Source organism: Hibiscus syriacus, unplaced genomic scaffold (assembly GCF_006381635.1).
Source record: "Hibiscus syriacus cultivar Baekdansim isolate YM2019G1 unplaced genomic scaffold, ASM638163v2 tig00010533_pilon, whole genome shotgun sequence".
Lineage (NCBI taxonomy): Eukaryota > Viridiplantae > Streptophyta > Magnoliopsida > Malvales > Malvaceae > Hibiscus > Hibiscus syriacus.
Genome location: NW_024062223.1, coordinates 911,003 through 938,022, shown reverse-complemented (window position 1 = coordinate 938,022; position 27,020 = coordinate 911,003). Strand labels below are relative to the sequence as shown.

The following is a 27,020-nucleotide window of genomic DNA, read 5'->3' as shown; positions in this document are numbered from 1 at the left end:
TAGCTCATATAATTTTGATTTCTAATTGTATCAATTCAATTGATTGAATCGATCTATCTCTTTATAATCAAAACCAATGTTTCTTAGATTGTTTGTTTTATATTAACTTGCTAAACTCTATTAGGGTTGATTTAAGTGGGGATAAATTTGATATTACTTAAATATGTTTTGAGTTAGTTTTGTATATATAAAAAAATTTCGTTTAGAAACTCACCCACCAAAATCAGACCTACAAATGCAGGTCAGTCCAAATTAATCAATGTTAAACACTGAAAATGAGAGAAAAACAAAAGAAATTATTTAAATTAAATAATTTATTAATTTTTAAATAAATAAGTTAAATCGAATGATTCAATTATTTTATTTTGAAAATAATTCTCAATTTTTTAGACAAATGGATTGGTTTATTTAATTTTTTATAATTGTAATTAAAAAATTATTTTAATTTAATAATTGATATTTAATCTATTTATCAACTATTTTAGATTTGTTGAAACATATTATTTTATTTTGGTGACGGGGAGGACCGGTGTAGATTCACCCTAATATTTTTTTTAATAAAACTTGCTATTTAAAAAAGTGATTATGTTGTGTGACAATCTAATATAAGATTGAAAACTACAATTTCGAAACGTAATAAAAAATGTAATAAAATCATAATATTATAGATTTGGTATAATTTAAAAAGTTACAATTTGTTATGAAGAATGTAACATTTTTGATTGACAATCAAAAATATTATAAAGAATATAATATTTTAAGTTGAATAAAAAATATTAAGAAATAATATAATATTTTAAGTTATGTATCTTATAATCTTTCTAAAATTATATTTTTAACCTTAAATTACATTGACGACCCTTATATTTTCCTTATTTAGGAACACCAAATCTAAAGGCATAAAACCACTTTTTTTCTCTCTCTCAAAGGACCACAACAAACAAGGCAGATTTCATTATTTTCCAAGAAAAAAGATCAAATGAAAGCAAAAACCATAACAATCAAACAAAAGCATCTTTTGAACACTTTACCACCAAATAAAATAAATAAATAAACAAAATAGCTTTATGTAAGGGACATTAAATCTTCGATCCCCCACCTTTGACCGTGTAGATTTTTGGGAATTTTTTTCTATTTTTTTAATTTAATTTTCTCGAGAAAATTATCTGTCAAAATCCGACGAACCAAACTACGAAAAACCCAATGTTTATAGTCTATTCATACTCTATTAAACAAAACAAATTTGGGTTCTTAATCTTATCTCTGAACAACAAAGTTTCTTTCCTGGGTATTTCTTTTCAATTAATTTTCTCGAGAAAATCCGACCAAACAAACTACAAAAAGAAAAGTGGAAAACCCCTTGTGTGTATATTTTATTAACATTCAAATAAACAAAGCAAATTTGGGTTCTTAATCTTGTGCATGTTTGAACGATGAATATGAAGCAGACATCTTTTTGGTAACCCAACACATTCTGATTTGTTGTTGAAAAAGAAACGAACTTTTTTCCCAATTGGCCATAGGTTTCAACTTTCAATTCAACCAAACAAAAAACATTCATCCAACATTCTTACATTTTCCCTGTTTTTTTTCCTTACATCTTCCATCTTTTCTTTTGAGGCTTTGAGTCTTTGACCCTCTTTGTCTCCTTCAACACCTTCTTTTGACTAAGTCCTCATTTTCATCAATAAACATTGAAAATATGAGGAGGAAAACAATTATTTACATTTGATCATAAATATGTGTGTGTCTCCCTGTTTGAGTTTGTGTCTGTGTTCAGATTTGCTTCAGCTGAATTCTTCCTTCCTTTTATAAACTTGAAATCCAAAGCTCTAAACTTTCATTTCTGTGATTGGTTTCTAAAAATAAAGTATGGATTTTTCTTATTTGATCAATGAAAAAACCCATTTTTGCCAATAATTTTCCTGTTAAATTCATGTTTTTAATCATAATTTTATGTTCTTTCTTATTTTTGTATTGATTTATTACAGGTAATTCTTGAGTTCCTTTCTTTTTCCTGATGATTGGGGTTGGATTTTCTGGCATGACTCTGATGAATCAAGACAGAACAAACCAGCAAGCTTCAGTAAATTCCCACTCTTTTACTTGTTTTCTTTGTTAAATGTTTCCAATTTATTTTGTTAATATATATTTTATTTTATTTTTCAGTCTTTGATTGGTAAAATATTGAGTGTGAAGGGAAGAAATCAAAGAAATAAAGAGATTGAAGTTAGGTTTGGTTCCTCAGGTTAGTGCTTATTGTATCAAATACATGGAATTTACCAATTATCTTAATTCTCTTCTCTTAGAAGATAGCTTAGAATTTGGCACCAAAATAAAAAGAAACAGAAAAGAAAATGTTCATATCATATCTCATGTGTAATACCATTATATAATTATTTGATCCAAAAATGTTGTTCTTCATAAGATAAATTCCATTCCATGTTTGTAACATACATTATTATTTAGTCAAAGATACTATTCTCTCTTTTTTTCAATGGAAAAACAATTAGCATCGATTTATTTATCTATTTTATTTATTGGTACAAAAGAGATTCGGATTGAGACTAGTATAAAGGGTTTTGGATGTAGGGAGTCAAGGCTCATTTTTACTGGATGTCACCTTTTAAGAGTTCCTGCATGAACGGACGAGCTATGTCCAAAACTCTATTTAGCTTTATTTGTATGACTTGCTTTTTCTCTTTTGCTTTTTGGAAGTGAAATGCAAAACGTGTTTGTGGATAGATTTGTACCTTTTTTTTTGGATATAGATCGGAATTCGGAATCGGAAAAAGGGTTGTAGATATAGGGATTTGAAATCCAATATTATCCCTTAAAGATGGTTACATGAACGAGCAAGACTAGGTCTCGGATTCACTATCAGTTCATTATCCACCAAGGCTCCATTTAGCATTTAGCTTTTAGTTTTTGTCTCTTGCTGTTTTCTTTTTGGTTATGGAAGTAAAAATGAGAAATCCGTTTTAATATTTTATTTCCAGTATAAAGGAGGCTGCATTCCGGGGATAGTTATGAATACGAGATCCGGATCCTAGACCCATTGTATCCGACCTCCTAAGTGTACTGCATGAACTAACTAGATTAAGTCCCAGAATTCTAAAGTTGTAACTTTTTCCATCTTTCTATTTTTTGGGATTAGAGGATAAGGTTAATCCAAGTTGCTGTGATGACAAAAGCATGCATTCGTATCAGTGGTGTCGTTATATATATAGATAAACTCAGACAATTGCCCTAGGAAAGAACAAAAAAAGGCAATTTGTGGAGAATATATTCTCGTCTGAAACTTTAATCCAAAGAGTAAGAATGGTAGCTTAAGCTTTCACCACCACTTTTCTTGATGTCTTCTTTTTTCCTCGTTCTTTGCCTCTTATATAGTCCTGTTCTTGATTCGAAGCCGGTAGGAAATCGAGTGCTTGATTTCAGGGCGACAATGTTTTTTCGAAAAAGAAAGTTCTTGTTCTTTTATATGTTATAAATTGTAAAGAATTGTGGAAAACTTTTGTGCCTAATCTTTGAATCTTACCCGAATTGTTTGTTGATTTTTGTTTGTTTTTGCAGAAGGACAATATGATTTACCACTTCAACCTTTGCTTTCGAGAGGCGAAAGCACAAAAGCTGCTAATGAGAATCTGTCATTCCGGTAGCCATTAGATGAGATTTTTCTTTCCCAGCCAGCTTTTGGGGATAACAGGCTTGCTTAGTTGATTAACCGAACCTTTTTCGATGTTCTGTTTGGTTTGTTAGTGTCTTTGTCGCAACATGGAACGTAGGAGGCAAATCTCCGGATAGCAAACTCAACCTCGATGATATTCTTAAAGTTCGTGAAGAAGACATTTATGTGTTAGGGTAATTTTCTCAATCTTTCTTGTATTTTGCCTTGCGATTCCTGGATTGTTGTTCAGTTTCGGGTTTTCGAACTAAAATTTTCTTCTTGGTAAATATGATTGCAAAAGAAAAAAGGGATAGATTTGCAGGAAAGTTCAGATAACTTTCTTTTTCATAACCTAAGGAGTTCTAGTGCTTGAATTTGTGAAAATATTACTTGAATTCGGGTGACTGTCTGAGACATATGTACTATAGTCTTTTTTGGGTTTAGACATGAGTGTTGGGTTCGTGTATAAGAGTCGGAGCAACGTAGCTTTGTGCTAAAGGTGGTATAAGCCGGTTGAGTTGACAAGAAAAATATCAGTTTTGAAACCTTTTCTTGCAAGATTTTTATTTTGGTTGGGATATGCTTTTATCATGGAAATGAAATTCTTTTATTCTGAATAGTTATTTCGGGTTGTTAGTTTTCAGGAAATTGTTCCGTTGAATGCCGGAAATGTGCTAGTTATTGAGGATAACGAGCCCGCAGTGAAATGGCTCGCCTTAATAAACCAGTCACTGAACAAAGCGAACCATGTGCCTTTAAGAGGATCGAAATCCATCTCTTCTCCCAGGGGTTCTCTGGTTTTTCCGAAAACTTCGCTTAGAAAGGCCAGCAAGGCTTTGAGGACTGAGGATAAGCGAAGGCTGAAGAGTTGCAACTGCCTCCGGTGTCCACAATCTCAAACGAATGAAAATGATAATTCGTCTGAAGATGATGAAGACGGCTGTAGCAACTTTTCAGTCGGTCCAATGCCCACTCCTGGTGCGAACTCCATGAAGTATGGCCTTGTAGCAAGCAAGCAAATGGTTGGAATTTTTCTAACGGTTTGGATGAGGAAAGAGCTTGTACAATATGTAAGCCACATGCGGATTTCCTGCGTAGGTCGCGGAATCCTCGGATGCCTTGGAAACAAAGTAAGTCGAGAACCGAAACAGTTAGAGAGGTGCATAGTTTACTTGCATCGGATGTATACATATATCAAATGAACATTTTCCAATGCAGGGTTGTATTTCGGTGAGTATGCTTTTCCACAAGACAAGCTTTTGTTTCTTGTGCAGTCATTTGGCGTCTGGAGAGAAAGAAGGTGATGAACTCCGGAGAAATTCAGATGTCATAGAGATACTCCGGAACACGCAGTTTCCGAGGATCTGCAAAACAACGAACAGTAGGGTGCCAGAAAAAATTCTGGATCATGAGTAAGCATCTATGAAACTATGTACCAATGTTTTTTGATTTTGTGAAATTCCAATCTGGTTGCAGTTTTCGACATATACGTTCTCGTATTAAACGAATTTGTTTTCAGAAAATTTCGCATTATTTGACATTTTTTTGTCGGTAAAATTCCGCAGTCGGGTCATATGGCTAGGGGATTTGAACTACAGGATATCTTTAAGCTACTCTGATACCGGAAAGCTACTAAAACAGAAAGCCTGGGATGCACTGTATAACAATGATCAGGTAATCCCTTATACCATAGAAAATAAAACCCGAAAATGGTGGAAATTTTCGATATATGGATTCTTTATTTTCTCTGAAGTATCGTATCAGAAGCATTCAGACATGACTATAAGGATACGATCCTCTAAATAACTAGATACAAATTCGTACCCAATGCTCAATCCGAGTCTAAATAAAACAGGTTTTATCATCTGTTTCTAATTGAATCCAGGATTAGTAGAGTCACTTCTTATGTTGCCGGTTACTTGGGATTCGGATGTTGGTGTACATGTATGGGTATGCTTTTGACACGAGTAAGTTCGATATTTCATGTATTTGGAGGAGCCTTAGGCCTTATTCCCCCATGGTTATGTCTGTAAACATGTCAAATACGAGTACAGCATCCGATATTCATGTCCGATATTATATCAGACAAATACCTGTACCTGGAACTGTCATCGGAGTACATTAACATAGACATCGAACCTCGGACTGATTTAGGTCATTGATGTGTATGCTAATACGAGAAATATTTGCGCATCTGGATACACAGCTGAAGATCGTAAGGGAAGCAGGGCGAGTATTCAATGGATGGAAAGAAGGAAAAATATACTTTGCACCAACTTACAAATACTCTCTTAACTCAGACATTTATGCCGGAGAAACAATTGAAACCAAAAGCAAAAGGAGAACTCCAGCTTGGTATGTATTCACAATTTATCAGATTACAAAAAAATCGGATCCGAGTTTGAACAGGTTAGATTTTAGGTTTCCAGTACGATCGATTAACTAGTTAATCGATCAAACTGATTGAACTTGTCGGTTTGAGAATAATTTTGATATTGAATAAATGTTACATTTGGGTAATTATTAATGAAAATACACGTTTGGCTCTAATTCAATCCGACTTGATCAACCATTTCGATTGGATTTCTTCATAGCAGATTCTAACGATTTCGAGTTTTCAGGTGTGATAGAATTCTGTGGCGTGGAAGTGAAATGTATCAGCTTTCGTATGAACGGAAGGAATTAAGATTTTCCGATCATCGGCCGGTTTGCTCTAGGTTTTGGGTGGGCGTTGAAGCAATGGAGGATGGATCAAAGAAAAGATGACCTTTAATTAAATATAAACAATAACAAGAAATAATTGCAGAAAAGTACCAGTTTCGTGCTTAGAAATATAACAAATGTATCATACCTTGGGTTCAAGAAAAGACATCAAAATTATATGCAACTGATATTATAAGATAGAAAATAAGCAAACAATATTAAACAAATGGTAGAAGAAAGGAGATGAACAAAGAAAAACAAAACAAAATTGCTCAGTTTTATTTTATCGATAAATAAAATACATGAATTTCTCAAAATTAAGCAGATGTCCATGAATCCGAACATGGAAAGCATCGATCGAAAGCATGCTTGACTTGCATTGCTCAGGCGATTCGACAAGCAAACTTGCAAACCCTAGAACACAATACCAACCAGGGTATGATTCCAACCTGGAATTTAGGAGATTAATCACAAAACCAATCAACTCCCGGTAACTTGAACTCAGATCAAGTGTTATAGGCATGTGTATGTTCAGTTTTTTAAACTTTTTTCCATATACTTGGGGGTTCTTGGAGGGTGACATCCCTATAGCAACACGGTTTCAATTCGGGCAAGTACGACCCAGGCAAAGTACTTGAGCTCATAGCATCACACACCTCAATATGGATTTCTAGTTTTTAGATAGGCCTTGTTATAAAAAAATGGAATAAGCAAACAGAAAGCCAGAACGGAATTCGAATCCTATTGCTATCATAGAAGGAAGAAATTGAAATTATAGAATAGGTTAGGGTTGCTAAATATTGAAAAGAATTTTTACCTGGACATAGTTGCTTGAAGAACCCCAAATCTTCAAGGACAACAATCTCCCTGCAAAATAAGGTGTTTGTAATTCAATAGGAAAACAACCGATTCTTCAAGATTTTGTTTCATTAATATTTCCCCACCATTTGCTTCATGCTAACGATTTCTGCTCCAGTGTATTTTTATTCATTCGTCATCCAAGAGACGAGCTTTTATCTAATTTTCAGACTTGTCGTTATGAAACACGTGTACCGACTCAAGCATGTTTAAGCAAATTGTAGTTAACAGTCAAAAAATCTAACAGCCTAATACAATATTTGCCAAAAATCATTATCGTGCATTTACCAAAGGGTTGCAAAAGATGCTGAGATACAGAAGCAACAGGAGAGCTCCAAAACCAAAAGACTAACACGATATGAATAAAGACCTGCACGAGCAGACCATAAATCTCTTAGGGTACCAATCAAACCAACAAAAATATACAAACTACTAGATAGATTTGTTACATAGAGATAGACCTTTGCGACGAACAAAACTTTCAAATACAAATCATATGACTGTTTCACCTCTTGGGTAAGATGTGCCTGATCTGAAAATCAAATGTTGCTTCTGTAAGTACAGGTGATATGAATAAACAACTCAAGGGTTAAAAGGAAACAACTAGATTATAGTGACTGTTTGTGGATGAAGCTTTCTTTCTTGAAATAGAAAAGAAATATAGATGAAAACAAGAAAGAATATCTAATAAAAGTACAATTGAAGACAACAATTTTCTCTACTTAAAATTAGTAGTATACTCTTTACCAAAAATGAAATTGATCCCATTCATCCCGCAGGATTAAATTAATCCTTACTCTCCTTGCTTCTTAAATATAACAGTACTTATATAGCAGATTCCCCTTAAAATTGTTTACAAGCCAGGTGTTGCATCAAATTAGACACTATTAAACATATGTTTGCTCGGACTCTTCATTTTTCTAAAAGTATCCATGTTCAACATTTGTACCCAATACATAGATATGGGGACACCGACTCCAATGGCTATCCAAATACATGGAAAAACTTTAAAAAAAAGGTGACCATACCCATGTTGGATGCAGACTTGTTTGATATTACACTCGAGTAACATGAATCAAATATCCATATCAATATTTGATTGTTGAAAAATTAAATTCATATTACTGACGTAATGGAAAAAGTATTAAGTGATTAACTTCAGGATAAAAACAAAAGTGGCCTCACAATTTGCAAGTTCCTTCTCCTTGGCAGCAGCCATCCTCCTAAGCTTGGCTGCTTGTGCAAATGTAGATGGCCTATGAAGCAAAATAGATGTTGTTTATCCTGTAAACGTGATTGCTGAGTTGATTAAATGGAATTAACCGCTATTTAAATTACTTACTGTGAATAGGAGGCAGCCTCTTTCAGAAGCTGCTTAATCTCCCCACGAAGCTGCATTTCCTTATCAGTTTTGGATGCTCCCTAACCATGAAAATACAAATCTAATCAACATTGTGAAAAATAACAGGATAATTTGGAACATTCAAATTAAACAACCATATGACATTAAGCAAAATTTGGTACCCTCTTCAAATCTTGGAGACGTTTGGTGGCAAATTGAAATACGAAGACGATGAAGAAGACAAAAGGAGCTGCCAAAGATCTTGTTTGTTCTAGGATTTCTCCTTCTCTCATATTTATCATTTCTCCTTCTCCCATATTTCTCTTAAGCTGTTACAATGAAAATTTTGAGCGAAAGAAAAATTTATCAAGGAAAACAAATCTAGGAAGCAAACTTTCCTCCCTTTTGAGCACCCCAAATTACATTTTACCTTATTCAAATTCTATACAAACAATTGTTCCATTGTAAAATCAAGCCTTTGTTATTTCTGTTTAGATAAGCATGTTCTTGGCTAACATAATTGTAATAATTATAATAAAGTCCCCACGGAAATTTTGATGTAGATGAAATCTTCATTGGAATACCTAACAAACTTTACTTCAAATAACCATGTTTTTCATCTTCCCTAGATCTTTCAAGTTATTAAAAACGAACACTACGAACACCATGTACTCTGAAATTCAGAGCGCTTTAACTCGATGCTATTAATTTCAAATGAAAGGAGAAAGAGATGATGACGGTGACGACCACTTAATGGATATTCCCAAACCTAATTACTAGGAGATCAAAACACCAAAAATTCAAAAGAGAGGAAACGAAACCATCAAAGAACAACAAAGAACATAGGATATGGAATTAGGAGAAACAAATAAAAAAAAGAAATTAAAGAGAAATCATAACGAAATTAAGGAGAACTAAACTTGCTAACATGCATCTAATAAGTTTCATAAATCAATCAGTCATAGACAGAGGAATTCTAACCCTAAGCAAGCAATATTATCCAAAATTTCACCCATTAATCTCTTCTAAATCACCATAGAAATCCCGCGCAAAAAAATTAGCGCATTACCTAATTCCAGCAGTTTTCCCACGGTTCCCTACAATATTGCATTAAAATTCAAACGCTAATTGCTAAAAGCCACCGAAATATCGTGAGAAAAAAATAATTCATAAACAGCATGGATTAAAGGAGATTCTTTAAAATTGAGAGAAGAAAATGATAACTTACGTCGAGGAAGAACAAATTGCTAAATGAAAGTGCAGAGCTTGCAGATATTTCCGTTTGTGCAATGGAAGCTAAAAGAAAGTTCAATTAATATGACAGTTAATTGCACAATAGGTCTCCAAACTATGATCTCTATTTTAAACCAGTCCTTAACTTTAAATATTTTATATCAGTCCTCAAGCTATGATTACATTCTAAATTGATCCAAGAATTTTAAAATATTAGATATTAGTCCTCAAACTATCGGTTCCATTTTATTTATGATCCTTTCACATCATTAGCATTAGGGTAAATTATGTATTTAGTACCTAAACTATAAGTTTTTATCTGTTTTAGAACCTAAGCTTTTAATTTTTTCAAAACTATACCTAACGTTTAGTTTTCATTTTAGTACTCGCCGTTAAAAATTTAATGTGTTTAGTACCTAAACTATCAGTTTTGGTCTGTTTTAGTAACTAAACTTTCATTTTTTTCAAAACTCAATGTTAAATTTTGAACGGGGTACTAAAATGAAACAAAAACTAAACTTTAGGCATGATTTAAAAAAATAAAAGTTAAAAGTGCTAAAACGAATCAAAATTGATTGTTTAGGTATTAAACATATAATTTACCATTAACTTTATTAGTTAAAAAGATTAATTGACAAAATTAAATATGTGTGTTTGTACGAGTTATGCAATATCCTTAGACCGATACAGGTGACCCGATCCGATCTGAGGTATCACATTAGGACCATCAGAGCGACCCAGAGTAAAAATCCAGGAAAAATTAAATTTTTTGTTAAAACATGTCATAAAACAAATTATAAATAAATTATAAGTTCAGAAAACCATTCATATATTATAAACAGAATTAAAATAAAACAAGTTCTAAACTCAGTATAAAAATCAAATGTGACCTGCATGCCCTCTAATTATACTTGTACCATACTATGCAAGCCAAGCTGAATGAACTCCCATTACCGAAGTTGATAGTTGCATTGGATCGATTCTTTTAACCTGAAATGGTAAGTAAAAGAGTGAACTTTGGGAAACTCAGTAATACATAACTACCAAAAGAATGCTAAAGGAAAAGTAGACATGACAAAGTAGAAAATTTCCTTATTGTTTCAAGCATATTCAGGTCCCCGTGATAAGTTGAGGTTCCACTAATATTTATTCAAATTATAGACAAGTAGCTTGTAGCTCAGAGGAAACGTTCAAAATATCAGGTTTAGGAGATTAAAACAGATGTTTAGTGTGTTCTTTCAAACCCAAAATAAAATGTAATCATAGTTTAAAAACAGTAGTGTTATTTCAGTAAAAAATGTTTTTAAAATCATTGTAGTACCCTCCATCCGAATATTCTATGTGAAATTCCCCAAGACATTATCTATAAAGTCTTACCCTAGACCTCTAGGATTTAGGAGTCCAATATAAATGATCATAACATAAAGGATTTACCAGCTAGCTGAACCTCAGAGACTCTAGAATCATATCCAACCAATACCCCAATAAAACAATTTCAGATAAAACTAGTAATATCATAAAATAGAAATCAGAACTTGGGTTTTTATTTAAAATACAGAGTTTCCCTCCAACCGTACACCAAATACAATACCCTAGAATAAGCATCCATAAGGACTTACCCTAGACCCCTGGGATTTATGAGTCCAATATGAATGATCAGAACAAAAAAGATCTACCAATTAGCTGAACCTCGAAGTATTCAGACACCTACCCAGACAATACCCCAATAAAACATATAAGGTAATAGACAATAATATAAAAAATTAGGAGCTAATTGTACCTTGTGTCGGAAATCAGAAACCATATATTAGAAACTGCACTTTATATAAATAAGAGAAAACATTTTTTTGTCGATAGGGAACACACTAGAGGATCCAAATATTTTCAAAGACGCTTGAAAATTATCAAGAATAGAAAATATGAACTTACACAAAATTGATCGGATTTCAAGATCGAGGTCTCTATTAAAATGGTTTAATTGCTAACGAATCTAAACATACATTCAGAGTTTGATGCTCTATGACCATTTAGGATTTCAGGTATATCAGAAAGGTATTCATGAACCTTACGTTATAATAATTTAAGATTTAGTTATAACTAGAGTGATATATTATTCAGGCAATTAGGGGTATTTTAGTCATTTTACTACTTAGGAAATTCTTAGTAAAATTGACCCAACAAGGGTAAAATAGAAATTTCCAGTATGTTAAATTATCTTTATTTTAAGTCAAATAGAGCTGAATAGACCTCAACATTATGATACTTGACAATCGTTCAGACCAATATATTTTCAAGAATATTCACTCTATAATACTAACTGTACTAGTTGGACGATCACCACCAAAATCTCCATTGAAAAGATCCTGAGAGATGATCATATATTCTGATGATATTATTTATTTTTGTAATGCAAGCATAACCAGAATAACTGACATGTTTAGATCATGTTTCATAACCTTTAGGGTGTTATATCACTTAGGTTTATCGATGTTCCATAGTAAATCCGGTTACATTCATTTGTTACTCTTCCATAAAAGTTTTTAGGCTTGTTACTCTTCCATAAGGGTGTTTAGGTCATTTTAGTTATCGAGGTTAATTTATTTATTTAGGGGCTCGAGTGTATTTTGGATGATGATAACTTCATAAAAAGACTATATTTTAGGTCTTTTTACTCAAGTTATTGATTATCTAAAAGCCATTGACATAAGATTTTAGTTGCATATGGTTGCATTTAGGACATTTCTGCATGTGGTGGCTGAGTTTTGCATCGGCAAAGTTTATTTGATTAAACCGATACTGCTGATAAAAAAGGTTGTGTGTTGGTTGTGATGATGCAGGTTATAGGAAATGACCGAGGAAGAATTTATTTGTTGAGACATATTATGTGCCAGGGCTAAAGGGACTAAAGACAGTGATCGTGATGTACAACTTTTATTGCGGTAATTTTTATCTTGCAAGCCTGATGCAATATGAGACAAAATTATTGACGTCACGTAGCCAACTGTCCAATGCACGTCATGTGAACCCCTGCCCCTACTGCTTATTTGGGACCACTATTAGATGTCTTGTTTTCACGAATTAGGTATTAATTCAAGGACAATTTAGGGAATTTCAAGGATACTAAACCCTAAAAAATTTCCACTATAAATAGGACAAGATACACAAATTTGAGAGACATATACCCTAAAAGAAAGGCTTGGAGAAAGGCAACTGCAACACATCTTTTCCATCGTTCCACTCTTGTTCATCCTTGGTTCCCTCCATAGTCAGGCTTCGCCAGAGCAAAGGCTAGGCCCTTGAGAGAGGCTAGCGCGCTAGAGCAGTCATGGTGGTGGTTTGATGTCACAACATATATTTGTTTTGGGAGTTTTTCTTCATCTTGCTATTCATTTCTTATATTTTAAAGGATTGTACTTGATAAATATTTTGGGATGATGTTAGTCACACTATAAATTGCTTTATTTGGTGTTGGAAGTGCTTAGATGATATTTTATTTTATGGTTAATGAATGATTAAGTATGTTTTCATTAAGAGTTGTTTTGTTCGTTGTTTTAATCTTTTTTCTTGACGTTGTAAGAGCTTTTCAAAGATTGCCTGGTGCCTTGACAAAATATTCCTAGTCTTTGTAAAAGCTTTCGAAAGATAGCCATTTTTCTAGGAGTTGATACTTAATATCGAGAGAGTTAGGTTAGATCTATATGAGCAAGGGAACTAATAAGGGATTGTGAGGTTCTAATCTGCCTTAGAAATAAAGAGATGATTTTATGCAACTAAACAGGATAAATACTTAAGTAGACAGCCTAACGCTATTGTTTACGCTGAGGGGCATTATCGTAGTAACAGTTTAACAAACCAAGGGATGTAGTTCATGCTGAGTAGTATTGTTGTAACAATAGTTTGTCAGGTTCCGTGCTAGAAACATTATTGGAATACTTTAGTAAATCTTGTCGGGCAACATAGTCTTAACATATTATATCATCCTAAACATAGATCAATTTTTCGCCGTAGCAAATCCAACCCAAATGCTCCATTAGAAGTCTAATTGTGTGAGGTTGCCAGTCTATTTCCAGATTTTTGACAACTTTAGCCTTACTAACTTTTGTTTGTTTACTACTGTATATTTTTCTTGTCATGATTAAAATTATATGCTTACTTCACTTCACATTTTTCTTGCCTCGACAAACTTTTTCCATCTATTCATACTAGATAATGCGAGGTCCAAAGGCATATTGATCATTTCAAAACTCGAGGATTATCCATTCATTTTAAACACTTCAATGACATGTTGTGCTTTCAGTAATCTAGTCTTCAAAATGATCCAAAAAAACACAAAAGATCAACGTATTTTGCAAATCTCATAGGTAGAAACTGATTTTCGGGCAGGGGGTTAAAGCATACAGATAATTCAATCGGTTATTCCAAGTTCAAAAGGATCAAATATAAGCCCTTAAGTCATTTTCACTATCATTGTCATCTTTAGTCCCTTTTACACTTTAAGGGTATTTTAGTCATTTCACTCAATTCTTTCCTTTGCATTACTTCTGGGCAATTAGTCTCCAGGTAAAGAATTGAAATTCTAAATCTTTTACCATTTTGGAGGTTAAAATCGGATATCAGGAGTTTTTCTTAACAAATCAAGCATTGAACAGATGCATCAATAGTTTAATTAGGATAAAATATTTCTTTTCAAGTTTATTTTCCACATTTAGGGACATTCCTAGTTTTTTTGCAGTATAAGGGTATTTTGGTAATTTTTTAACCATGTATTTCCAGCATTTAACCTTTAATGAAATTAATCAGAATTTATGGATTCTAAGGTTAATAGATTTACTGAATAATTAACGTGTTTGGATTTATTTCATATCGATCATCCAATTTCTTATACAAGTCATCCCAATATTATACAGTTCCTTAACTGATTAGTGTATTCAGTTTGAGTTTAACAGTAATTAACCATGCGATATTGAACAATAAAATTCATTCATGTAATAACCAGTATCAACGTGTTTCGTAAAGCATGCAAATAGTAGTAATATGTTGAACTATGTTTCGATATAACAAATTTAAGGCAAAATATTTTTCGACTTAAATTGAATTTATTCCAAGATTTCAAAAGGTTTCAAAAATAATTCAAAGTCCATTAAATTCGGATTTAAGCAAAAATGCAAATGGGTACCGATACCCCTATAAAGGGTATCAATACCTTGGGTACCGATACCCCTATGACTGGGTATAAATACCCCTATGACTGGGTATAAATACCCCTATGAAGGCTCAAACATCGAATGCAAAAAGGATGTCGATATCCCTATGGGTATCAATACCCTGGGTACCGATACCCCTGCATGGGTATCAATACCCCCTGGCTCCAACGGCTAGCAAAGACTAGTTAAATTTGAAATTAACAAAGCTAGTATCGATACCCCCTATTATGGACAACCTATTTTTGCAGAAAAATTATCACCAAATGGCTTCAAAACATCCCCAACGGCTAGATACGACTTCAAACTCATTTCAAGCTATAAATACAAGCTGAGGACACTTGAAGAATGAATAAAACATCTATCCAAACACAAGAGAATAAATTTTTAATTCTTATTTTCATTCTCTCTTGTAAATATTGTTCTTGTGAGCTTAGTTATTGTAAACACCTACCTTAGAGAGGTTTTCTTGTTTACATTTCCTTTCATTGTAAAGGGGAAAGGTTATAGTTAAGCCCATGTAAAAGTTAGGGAAATGTTCTAGTTTATCCCGTGAAAAACTAGGGAGTTATAAATGTTATCTCTTTGTCCTTGAAAAATAAAGAACAAATTAGTGATTTTTTTGGAAAATCCTTGGTGAGGAGCTAAGGTAGTGGATGTAGACTTGGTTAAGAAGTCGAACCACTATAAATCGCTGTGCAAATTGTCTATCTTTCAATCTCCTTATTCCCTAAACACAAAAACCATTCTGACCCCTCTTTGCAAACTGTTTCGGTTTTCGATTCGAGCTTCTGCAAATCTCAACATAATATATTACCTTGATTTGTGTGCCACAACGATCAACCATTTAAAGTACATTCGATCACCTTCGAACATAAATTCAACGTCCCATAATATATTGGATACAAAACAAAGTGAATTACGTCAGAAACATAAGATCGGATTGGAAGATAAAACACTGAAAATAGCTTACCGAGTTTGAATTAGGCGAAACGGACTTCGGATTTAGACTCAGGACGTCGAAAAACATAAAATAGCCATTTTTATTTTTTTTGACTTTTTAGTCAAAGTTAAAGTCAGCTCTAATCAGGTCAACATGTCAGACTAGTTCGAGTTGACTGCGAACGAGCAATGGTAGGGGAATGAGCTTAACTGGGTTTTGCTCAGAACAACCCAAGGAATTCTTCGACGGGGACGACAAGATGAACATATGTCTGAGGTGACCGAAAACAGTGAAAAATAGCAGGGAACGATTGGGTTTTTTGGCGAAATGTCTAATTGTTATCCACGACAGATGATCATGGTTCACGACCAGAGGGATACTGGGCTTGGATCGGACGGGGGTTGGGATCCTTCTGGAACCGATAGTGGCCCTCGACGACGAACGGTGGTCAAGATTGACGTTAAAGCATTTGAACAATTTCTCTCTCTCTTAAGATTTACGACAATGACAAATGATGACGATAATTCGATGATTAAGGTTTACTCGTGAAGGGTCACGGGAACTGACCGTGATGGTTGTGTACACCACCGCTAGCGGAGGTGATGTGAACGGCAAGGTAATGACTGGGTCAATGATGAACTTTCCAAATTGGGGCTAAAGGTGTTTTTCATCGGGAAAATTAATTTGGGACATATAAGGGTTATAAAATCTAACATGAGTCGATGAAATAAAAATAAGTTTAATACCATGTTTGCTACTGTGACCTAGCCTAGATGGTAAGGTCTTAGAGTGACCTAGCCTTATTTTATTTTTGAAACACAAAGAAGAAAGGGGTAAGCCTTTAATCAAGTCCTTGAACAAAAAAGAACTTTCAATACAGACCCCAAATGGCTATCTAGTCCCTCAAAATTGATATTTAAAAAATTAATATTATTTCAAAAATTTCGGGGCGAGACAATTTAGGTGGGATAACAACATTAACATACATACATAGATCTTCTTTTCGTTCACTAAATGTGTATGTATTTTAAAGATTATATTTGCACGAACAAGTGAACTCATTGATAAAAGAATTGTTGTTGTTCATTGAGGTCCCGATTTCGAGCACCAACAATGTCACGGGTATGAACGTCCAATGTATAAATTGAAAAATTAAAAATACAATGAGTGAAATAGGAGAAATAATAAACTTTAGTGAAAATGATGTATTTTACCCTATAATTTAAGTATTTTTTTTTTCTATTTTATGATAATATAATTTCACTTTTTCTAAATTTATAATATAACTTTACAAACCTAACATAAAATCGTAAATCCGTACCTGATTTTAATTCTAAATATCATAAATTTGGTCCTTTTTCCCTCTTTCATTTAATTTCCCTTTCTTTTTCTATTAATTTAATCCCTAAATTCAATATAAAATAAAAAAAAAATATTAAGAAAATTTGACAAATTTCTAGTACAATTAAAAAAATAATAAAAAATCATTAATAAAGAACAAAGAAAAATATTTTTTCATAATATGGGATAAGTACACTATAATATTTGTTTAAAAATAACCCTTAATTATTTGATATTGAACGCTCAAACATTGACATTCTTGATGCTCGAATCTGAGACCTTAATGAATAAGAATACATTTACCAACGAAATCACTTGATTCGTATTAAATTTATCTTTTTAAATATTATAAGATAACTATAAAATAATATATATTTATAAATATTGTAAAAATACATTAAATTCTTGAATGAAAATGAATCAACAAAATTTCACTAATTTTTTAAAGAGCATTATAGCTATAATTTAGCCAAACTATCAATTAAGCTTAATACAAAAATATTTTCTTTATTCCCTTCTTTTGCTCATCCATTTCTCTCTTGTGATCTTTTAGCTTTCCCTTTCTCCTCATTTCCTTCACCATTCTTCATTGTTAATTGTTTTTAGAAGAATTATCATTCCATTTTCTCTCTCCCCAAATACAAATCCACAAAATTCTAGAGAAAAAGATAAGCACTTAATAGAAAGATTTCTCATTTGTTTTCTTGCAATCGTTTGTTTGCTGAAGTCGACGTTTTGTTCTTTCTATTCTCGGATCCTTTTTCTTCTAGCTCAAAATCACGGTTAGAATTTTAATGCTTGTTTATTTGTGTTTCGGGGTTTGTTCTTTTGTTATTAATGATTGTAGATGAAGCAATTTATTGTGATCTTAATTAACTTTTTGGGTTGATTTTCATATTTTTCAATTCTCGCTATGACCTCAGCTCTCAGTTCAATCAGGAACCATAACTGAGCTCATTCGAAGAATTTTTGTTTTTTGGCAAAATCTTCCCAAAATTTTGCGTCTTCGTAAGGCAGGTAATTGGGTTATTTTTCGTGTAGTTCCATTTTTTCCTGATTTTTTTTATTGAAACTGGTTGATTTTGGTTAATCTAATGTAAATAAATAGCTGGCGGTGCAATTATTTCAGCTTGTAGTTTATTAATGTTGTAATATTGGAGTAAATTTATGACAGAATCATAGTGAAATAAATGCATCTTGGAGTTTACTTTTTATCTGAGCTTAATTATGCATCATTTCTGGAAATAGGTGTTTTCAATTTTATATTTATTTTTTTAAAAAAATTATAGGTTATTTTCTTTCTAAATTAGGTTATAGGGTTTAGTTTAACTTCCAAATGTTGAAATGATTTTTTTCCTTTTCTGGAATAGAATTGAACTTTGATACACGGTTTACACACATCTATGTTTGCTGCATTTTATATCCTGTGGATAATTTTGTTCTATGTCAACTGTTCAAACCTTGCTGTATTCCATGACTTTTTCTGTCTAAATTCTGAATATGTTATCTGTAGAGTTGATGACTTTTTCTGTCGTTTACGAATTCGTTATAAGTTGAGAGATGTGAATACATTATCCCAATGACTTTTGTTTCTTTTCATAGATTTAAAATGTTCATGTATGCTTTCATCATTTCTTCTTTTATTATTTGAATAAAGGAGTGTGCTGGTTGATCCACTTGTAGCTTGTCGTGAAGCATAAAGTGCGTTTATTGGGGAAACAAAAGAAAGATATAAATGCACCTATGGGAGTTTTGAGTGTAATAATGAAAAAGCGAGTGGAAATGGTGCTGTGTTTCCTTTAGTTCTCGGTATTTTAATTTTGTGTGCCTTCCATCTTTTATCTTGTTTCAGGTTTTGGATGGTTCTCACTTGTTGAAAGGGGTTTTGTCTGTGGTTACTAAGAGATGAGACACACAAAAAGTGAGAGGGAAGATGGAATTCTCTATAAGGATAAGACGGAATCGTTGTTGATTGACGATGGCAACTTTGGAGGAGGAGGCTCAGGTGGCGGAGTTGTTCTGAAGAAAGGACCATGGACGACTGCTGAAGATGCAATTTTGATTGAGTATGTGAAAAAGCATGGGGAAGGCAACTGGAATGCTGTTCAGAAGCACTCTGGACTATTTCGTTGTGGAAAAAGTTGCCGCTTACGTTGGGCAAATCACTTGAGGCCAAACCTGAAGAAAGGGGCATTTACTCAAGAAGAAGAGCAGCTGATCATTGAACTCCATGCAAAGATGGGAAATAAATGGGCTCGGATGGCTGTACATGTAAGTGTTCAATTACTGTGAATCCAATTTGTTTTCATGATTGATTGAATACAGAAATTTATTGAACATAAAAAAGTGTTAGACTACTACATTAAGAAGACAAAGACTTTGAACACTTTCATTCGATTATTAATTAGGAGCAAGTTACATGAAGTATTTTCAAGATCTTGATACTTACACTTGGTTTTTTCTTTCTATTTATTCTATTTGACTTCTTATTTTAGCATGTATCCACTCATAACCAGTGAGCTGACTGGAGTTCTAAGATTAACTTAGTGCTCATTGTTAAAGGCTGGACTGCTTTGATTCTGGTATCCTCAGTTTTTGGGAGATATAACTCGAGACAGTGATTTTTATGTCCTTTCACACATATGAGCAATCTTATTGCTGGTCTGATTGAAACCCAGGATTAAAAAAAATCCAGCTCAGCATCATGATGTACCCTTCTTCCTGATCCCTTTCTCTTACCCCATATTAATTTTTAAAAGCCAAAAGGAAAACTAGTTAGAGAACTAAAGGGAAAAAATTAGTCATGCCTTAAAATGGATAAACCTCATCATTAGCATTATGATTTTTTTGTCTTAGAAGTAGAACAATAGCAATTTATGTTTTCCAGAATTCTGTGGCAACTATTCCACCTTGGAAATGCTAAACACTTGCGCAAAGCCTGAAAAAGTTTCAGTTACCAAATTGATAGTCATCTGTCTTTTAGTTGTCTGAAATTTTTTCGTTGCACTTTTATCATTTGCAGTTGCCGGGTCGTACAGATAATGAGATAAAAAATTATTGGAATACCCGGATTAAGAGACGTCAGCGTGCTGGGTTACCTCTCTACCCTCCTGAAGTGTGCTTGCAAGCATTGCAGGGGAGTCACAGTACCAGTGCATTTAATGGAGGGGATAAAGGACCTCATGATATCTTGCAGAACAACAGCTATGAGATACCTGATGTCATATTTGACAGTTTAAAGGCAAGTCAAAATGTCCTGCCTTATGTTCCTGAACTTCCTGATATATCTGCAAGCAGCATGTTGATGAAAGGTCTAGGTTCTCAATATTGTAGTTTCTTGCCACCAACAATCCATCGCCAGAAGCGTCTTCGAGAAGCTACAACCTTTTCCTCTGGTTACACTGCTGCCGTTAAATATGAATACCCCTTGTTTGAGCAGTTTCAGGATGATATCTTGGACAAGGCTGCTCGATCCTTTGGGCTGCCTTTTCCACTTGAACCAGATCCAGCAACAAAAAACTCCTTTCAATTTGGTGTATTCCCGGGTAGCCATACCCTTTCAAATGGCAATTTCTCTGCTTCAGAGCCTGCTTTCGAGGCTGTGAAGTTGGAGCTCCCTTCACTCCAATATCCAGAAACTGAATTAGGTAACTGGGGCACATTTTCTAGCCCGCCACCATTACTTGAGTCTGTTGATGCTTTTATCCAGTCACCACCACCATCCAGCGGAGCAGAGCCAGATAGCCTTTCACCCTGTAATAGTGGCCTGCTAGATGCTTTACTTCTTGAGTCAAAAACTCTAAACAGTGCAAAGAACCATGCATTTGACAAGAGTTCAAACTCGGCAACTCCCGGTGATATTGTTGAAAGTTCCACTTTCAACATTTGTGAGACAGAATGGGAAAACTGTGGTGAACCTCTGTCTCCAATGGGTCATTCAGCAACTTCTCTTTTAAATGAGTGTATCAGTGCAAGCTGCAGTTCGCTGGATGGACAGCCACCTGCTGAAACCTTTACTGGTGAGCACCTCTTTAATCTGGACTTGCTACACATGATTCCATATTTTTACAAAAATGTAAATGGATATCATACTTTGATATCAAATGATATTCCTATCAAGTAAAGTGGATTCAGATATTCAATATTTTCTTGAACCAAAACCGAAGTGGTTCAAATTTTGGATATTCGCATATAGTATATGGAATCCGCAATAACCGGATTCGGATAGTGTTGGCTACTTTCAGCTATCCGTTATCATCCCTACTTTTACTAATATTCCAAGTATATTGTCGAGAAATTTTGATGCTCAACTTCTCTTTATTGTTTTCCTAGTGTTTAGTAAGTTGATTTTGGATTTTTTTTTTCAGAGTCGCATGTGAAATCAGAACCAGCTGACCATGTTTTGACCCCAGAGATAAAAAACAAGTCTCCTATTCGGTTGGAAAGTTGTTGCCCTGACACATTACTTGTTTCTAGTGGGCTTGAGCAGGATTGTGCTTACGATAAGGACCAAACAATCATGACTGATTCCATAGCAACCCTTCTTGGTGATGATTTGAGTAGTGAGTACAAGAATATGGCTGCTGGAACATATATCTCAAGTCAAGCATGGGGCCTTGATTCTTGTACATGGAATAATATGCCTGCGGTCTGTCAGATGTCGGAACTTCCATGAGATCTGATATCTCAATTGTATGAACTTTGAAGCTTCTGCTCTGTTTCATTCATTGCATGATTTTTTTTTTGTGTGTAGTCAAGTCACAAGTGGACCTGATCCAACGAAGTTCATTTGGGGCGAGACTAATATGGCATGAGCCATGAATGTCCGGTTTGTTGTGTTTGATGTTTCTTTTCCTGTTGAACTGTTGAATGCGTATGCCGACACGGAACTCTTAGGTATACAAATGCATTCAAGGCGTTGTTAGAATTTTAGAATAATTGTGCAATTTTAGCATGGAAAATTCTAGTCCCATGATTTTGCAGTTTGATGCAGTGTGTCTTAGCTGATGATGATTTGTGTAATAGGATACTTTTGGAGGAACACCATTGTTTCAGTTCCTCTCTTCATTCATACAATCATTTGGTACCTTTATAGATATCGTAATATTTTAAATAGTTCTATATTAAAAATGACTTTAAAGAAAGTATCAACTGGCCAACATTTTTAACAAATGTTTTTTTTTTCTTTTCCCATTAGTTTTATTAGAAACTAAGTGAAATATTCTATGCTTTAAATCTGACCCGACCTAATCTCACCTGTGCCCATCCCAACCTTTCATCAAACCAAATCCGACTCGACCTAATCTCACTTGTGCCCATCCCAGCCCTCCATCAAACCAAAACTGACCCAACCTAATCTCACTTGTGCCCATCTCAGCTCTTCATCAAACCAAATCTGACCCGACCTAATTTCACCCATGCCCGTCTCTAATACCAGCCCTTCATCAAACCGGACGGGTACCAAATCTGACCCGACCTAATTTAACCCATACCCATCTCTAATCCCAGCCCTTCTTCAACCGGGCCGAGTCTGGCCATCTTTCTGATTCTCCTGTAAATATAATTGCATACCCACATACATGCCTCTATATACAGTGAATATAATGATGCTCAATTGCTCATGAGATGTAAAGACAACATATATGAATAATAATCTAATAGTATAAACTGCATCACTGATTAAGATAAATTTAATAATTTGATCAAAACAATGATTGAAACCATAAAGCTTTAAAACAAAAGTAGCAATTGTTATTGGAATCCATGCAAAATACTGCTCTACATAGAAAACCATGGCAATGTAGGAACTAGGGAAAAAAGGTGGGTTTCACTACAAATATGTTGTAGCTCGAGCAAGTTCCGAGACGCTGAGACAAGTTCCAAGTGAAGATTTTATTGCTTCTCGGCACTGCCGGAGTTAATGTGACTAAGCAGTGGTTTTCTTGCTTCTGAAGTTCTCCTTCAGTAATGCAAATTTTTTCTTGCATTGATTTACAGTCTTCCCCGGAACTGCAGTGGCCACTTGTTTCCAACGCTGAGGGGTTTCCTTTGGGAATGTCTTCAGAGCCTGAACCAGTGCACTTTCTTGTACAGCTGACCATACATCTTGTTCTGAACTTGATGAAACACCATTGCTGGAAGCCACATCAACAGGATTACTTGCAGTTTTACTCGAGTCCCCGGGGCTGCTTGTCTTGACAGCCGTGTTTTCAGTCTTTGAAGGTGTAGAAACCCCTTGTACTTCCTCCCTCGTGGAAAGAGGAGATGCAATAGAAACTGCTGGTTTCCTCTTTTCGAGAAAAGAATCGAATTCTTTGGTAGCATCAGGCTTCTGAAGGACTGTTTTGGTAGCTTTCAGGATTTCTTCCACAGATCGGCCTGTACCAATGAACTCTGAAATAACCTCCCACCTCCGAGATGTCTCTTTTGGATATTTCTGGGTTACTTTTCTCAAAAGCTCAATCTCTTCTTTTGTCCAAGGTTTCTCCTTCTCAAAGCTGCTTGATAGGATATTTCCATTGGACTCCACAGAACCATTCAGCTGTGACTTGTTCGTTTCATCTATTTTCTTCTCATTAGCTTCGCTATTGTATCCACGAGCATCTCTAATTATTTTAGCCCGCTCAGGTGCTTCTTTGATATCCATTTTATCACATAAACTTCTAAGCTGCTCAATGCCAAGGGTCATACATAGGCTTTCTACATCATCCTCAGAAAGATCAAGCAAATGTTGTGATAAAGCAGGTGCAGAACGTGTTCGAAGGAGAGTTCTCTCTTTGCGGAGAAGCTTCTTCTCTTTCTCCTTTGTTCTCTTATGCTGTAAAGCAGCTCCAGCAGCTCGTTTCTCCTCCTCCTCTTTCCGGTGTCTCTCCTCTTCAGCAGCCCTAGCAGCTTCTTCCTGCTTTGCACGAACCTTAGCTTCTTTTTTCCTGTGTTTCTTAGCTTTCACTTCTTCCTTTCTCCTAAGTATTCTCGGGTCTCTCTTATAGGCATTATCAACAAGTGCACGTATCCGAGCATATTCCTCCTTCCTATCCTTCTCAGACAGTTTTGCATTCTGCCTCTCCATCCACCTTTTATGATCACGAGACTCAGCTTGTTCAAGGTCATACTCATCTGCATGTGGGAATTCTCTCCAGCTTTTAAAACTATACCAAAAATTATAGAATTGTCGACATCTTTTAGTGGAGTACTGTCATCTCCTATAGTTGGGATCGGTTGGGTCACCGACCATCAGCCATTCCTCATGAAAGCTGGACCAAACACCTTGTAGAAGTCTTGTGGGGCACATTCAGTAGGAATTTCATCATCAAACTCATCAGTGGAGTCATAGATTCTTCTCTTTACAGGATCGATCAAAATCTCATATGGTTCTTGGATGGACTTGAAGTGATTCTCTATATCATCCTTCTTCGCCTGTTTTGCAGCCTCGGTCTCGTCAGCAAGAAGAAGATTTGCGAGTTTGTTAGAATGACATCTCAACACAGCTTCACGATAACTTTTCCTTATCTGATCCTCAGTGGCAAGATATCTCAAATGGCTCAACCCAAGCAACGCATAGTCATCTTCTTTTTCCCTTATCTGCTATATGAATCAGATGATGGCATATATACATTCTCCTTATCGTTACCAACTTTCTGGTCATCAACTGCCTCAGTATCCTCCTCTTCACAACCAAGGAGTTTAAGAGCAGCATTATGAAAAGCAACGCCAGCAGGTTCATATTTTGAAGCCTTAACAGGAAGACAATTTGAAGAGACATAGAGTGGCTGTCCGTCCACAAGCTCCTGAGAATACGTTAAAAGCTGAATGCTTGTGTGGACCGCCATAAAAAATTTATGGAGGGTACACTAAACCAAACAGGATGAAAAATGAGAACCGATATCCGGGAATAGCTTTTGTCTTGTCAGTACCTAGTTTAACAAGTTGCCAAACAATCTGCAAAAGTTGCAATCAGTACAGATCACGTTAAATGGTCACAACAGATATATATATATATATATATACATATACACACTAAAATGATGCAGCCGGCAGATAATTTCATGATATAAGCCAGGTGACTAGGCAAAATATGGTTGACTAAAAAAACCAAACTGCTTCATTAGAGCTAGCAATGTATGATTAAAATAAAATAAACTGGATAGAAGTAATTTAAACCCATATATGCGAGATTTTCTTATTATTTATATCTTCAAGCACAAACCCTGAAAGCTCAATTCTTTCTACAATGAAAGTAATCACCCAACACTAGACTCATTATTCTTGTATAAGTGCACATGAATCAAACAATTCAATCAATTAACTTAGCAAGCCACAAGAATTGAATTCAAACGGAATCTTAAATCTAATTTACTAAAGAAGCCGTTTAAGCAGTGAATAAGTCGCAAAGCCTATAGCTATGAGAAAATGGAAAGAAACTGACTATTGCTCCTTCTCCCTTCAAAACACTTTTTTCCTCAATTTTTCCAAATAAGATAAATTAAAAGGCTTTTAATCAATAATGTACAATGATACAAGACATCTAAGGTTTGCAACTCAGTAAATTTTTACTGAACGGGTCACAAGTTTTTTTTAATTTTATTATTGATTGGTTATTTTCATCTAACAACTTGTTCGATTAGCTTAGCGAGAATACTGATACGAATTAGAACAGAATCTTAAAATTAATTTACCAAAGAAGCTAGGTTTAAACAATGAAAATGCTCATATTGGGGGTGAATGAAACAGACCACCACTCCTTTTCCCTCAAAGACCCGTTTTTTCCCTTTCTTCTAAACAAGTTAAAGAAAAGGCTTTTAATAACTTAGGAACAAGGATCCAACTAGTCATCAAAGATTTGCAATTAAGAAAAAAAGTTCGACATAAAAAATTACAAGGATAATTATTTCTTTGTTTTAATCATTTACTGGTTATATTCAAACAATTAACTAAGCAACCCAAACAATAATATAATGGAAAGTTGGAAACAGAATCTTAAAACTAATTCACTAAAGAAGCCAAGATAAAACGGTGATAAGCTCCAAGGAAAAAGGCAAAACAGACCATCAATTCCCTTTCCCTTAAAAAACCCAGTTTTCCATCCTTCCAAACAAGAGAAAGAAAATTATTTCAATCAAATACGAACAACAGCTCACACCAAATCACAAACCAAACAAAACCACCATTCTCATTCAATAAATTTTTAAATAACTTTTCTTAACCTCCCGTTTTCATTCTTTTCCATAATCAAACCAATGCTATTTCTGTTCGTCACAATCTAAGCTTCGAATTTAAAAAAAAATGTTCCATTACAACTCTTCTTTCTTCATTCGAGTTTGAACACCAAAACAATCTGGGGAAAACCAACCCAAACAAAAATAAAACGAAGGAAATTTAAAGGAAAAAGGAGTTACCTTGGATTTGCGTGGCGCGGAGGCTCAGAGTAGTTTTGGCGACGGTGTGTGTGTGTGTCCAAAACTTTACCTTCTTCAATCTTCACTATTAAGCCTAATTGCTTAATTGCTAAGAATTAATGACCCATTTTATTATTGGTGTCGGTATTATCATTATTTTTATATATGGTAAATATATATTTTGGTACCTAAATTTAACATAAATGTTAATTTTCATATCTATTTTTTAGTTCAATTAGATACATAAACTTAGTTTCGAGGTTTAATTTGGTATTTTAATTTTTATTATCTAATTAAATTAAAATTATGATTAAATTGATAGAATATATAAATA

At 34.3% G+C, this 27,020-nt stretch overlaps 3 protein-coding genes and 1 pseudogene across 7 annotated transcripts in view; 2 read left to right on the top strand and 2 right to left on the bottom strand.

Annotated features, from left to right (window-relative positions):
* The first annotated feature begins 1,809 nt into the window (after nt 1-1,809).
* LOC120204141 (type I inositol polyphosphate 5-phosphatase 10-like) overlaps nt 1,810-27,020 on the top strand; it is a 34,117-nt gene continuing 8,906 nt past the window's right edge. Inside the window, exons 1-10 of one of the 3 annotated variants that reach the window (XR_005523915.1) lie at nt 1,810-1,870; nt 1,992-2,086; nt 2,170-2,248; nt 3,577-3,658; nt 3,763-3,864; nt 4,308-4,800; nt 4,889-5,082; nt 5,236-5,344; nt 5,877-6,025; nt 6,292-6,491. Coding sequence is in view for 1 of the 3 variants with exons in the window: in XM_039204236.1 (XP_039060167.1) it covers nt 2,021-2,086; nt 2,170-2,248; nt 3,577-3,658; nt 3,763-3,864; nt 4,308-4,800; nt 4,889-5,082; nt 5,236-5,344; nt 5,877-6,025; nt 6,292-6,436 (1,419 nt within the window). In the remaining 2 variants the exon portion in view is untranslated. Of the gene's footprint in view, nt 1,871-1,991; nt 2,087-2,169; nt 2,249-3,576; nt 3,659-3,762; nt 3,865-4,307; nt 4,801-4,888; nt 5,083-5,235; nt 5,345-5,824; nt 6,026-6,291; nt 6,526-27,020 lie in introns of those variants that run through there. The other 2 variants (XR_005523916.1, XM_039204236.1) reach the window with 2 other exon arrangements.
* On the bottom strand, nt 6,630-9,874 carry LOC120204143. Its single transcript, XM_039204238.1, has 8 exons — nt 9,802-9,874; nt 8,756-8,902; nt 8,574-8,653; nt 8,417-8,487; nt 7,693-7,763; nt 7,520-7,601; nt 7,191-7,240; nt 6,630-6,822 (listed from the first exon to the last, which is right to left on the bottom strand). The coding sequence occupies exons 2-8, from the start codon at nt 8,888-8,890 to the stop codon at nt 6,757-6,759; spliced, it is 555 nt and encodes a 184-aa protein (XP_039060169.1). The 5' UTR covers nt 8,891-8,902; nt 9,802-9,874; the 3' UTR covers nt 6,630-6,756.
* On the top strand, nt 18,192-22,237 carry LOC120204140 (transcription factor MYB33-like). Of its 3 annotated transcripts, XM_039204235.1 has the most exons (5): nt 18,192-18,304; nt 19,144-19,562; nt 20,314-21,145; nt 21,203-21,310; nt 21,659-22,237. In XM_039204235.1, exons 2-5 carry the CDS (start codon nt 19,197-19,199, stop codon nt 21,964-21,966), a joined length of 1,614 nt encoding a protein of 537 aa, XP_039060166.1. In that variant the 5' UTR covers nt 18,192-18,304; nt 19,144-19,196; the 3' UTR covers nt 21,967-22,237. The 3 variants fall into 3 exon arrangements, with proteins under 3 accessions (XP_039060166.1, XP_039060164.1, XP_039060165.1); XM_039204233.1 differs by having other exon boundaries at nt 20,314-21,310; XM_039204234.1 differs by having other exon boundaries at nt 18,192-18,308; nt 20,314-21,310.
* LOC120204139 lies at nt 23,021-26,771 on the bottom strand (annotated as a pseudogene).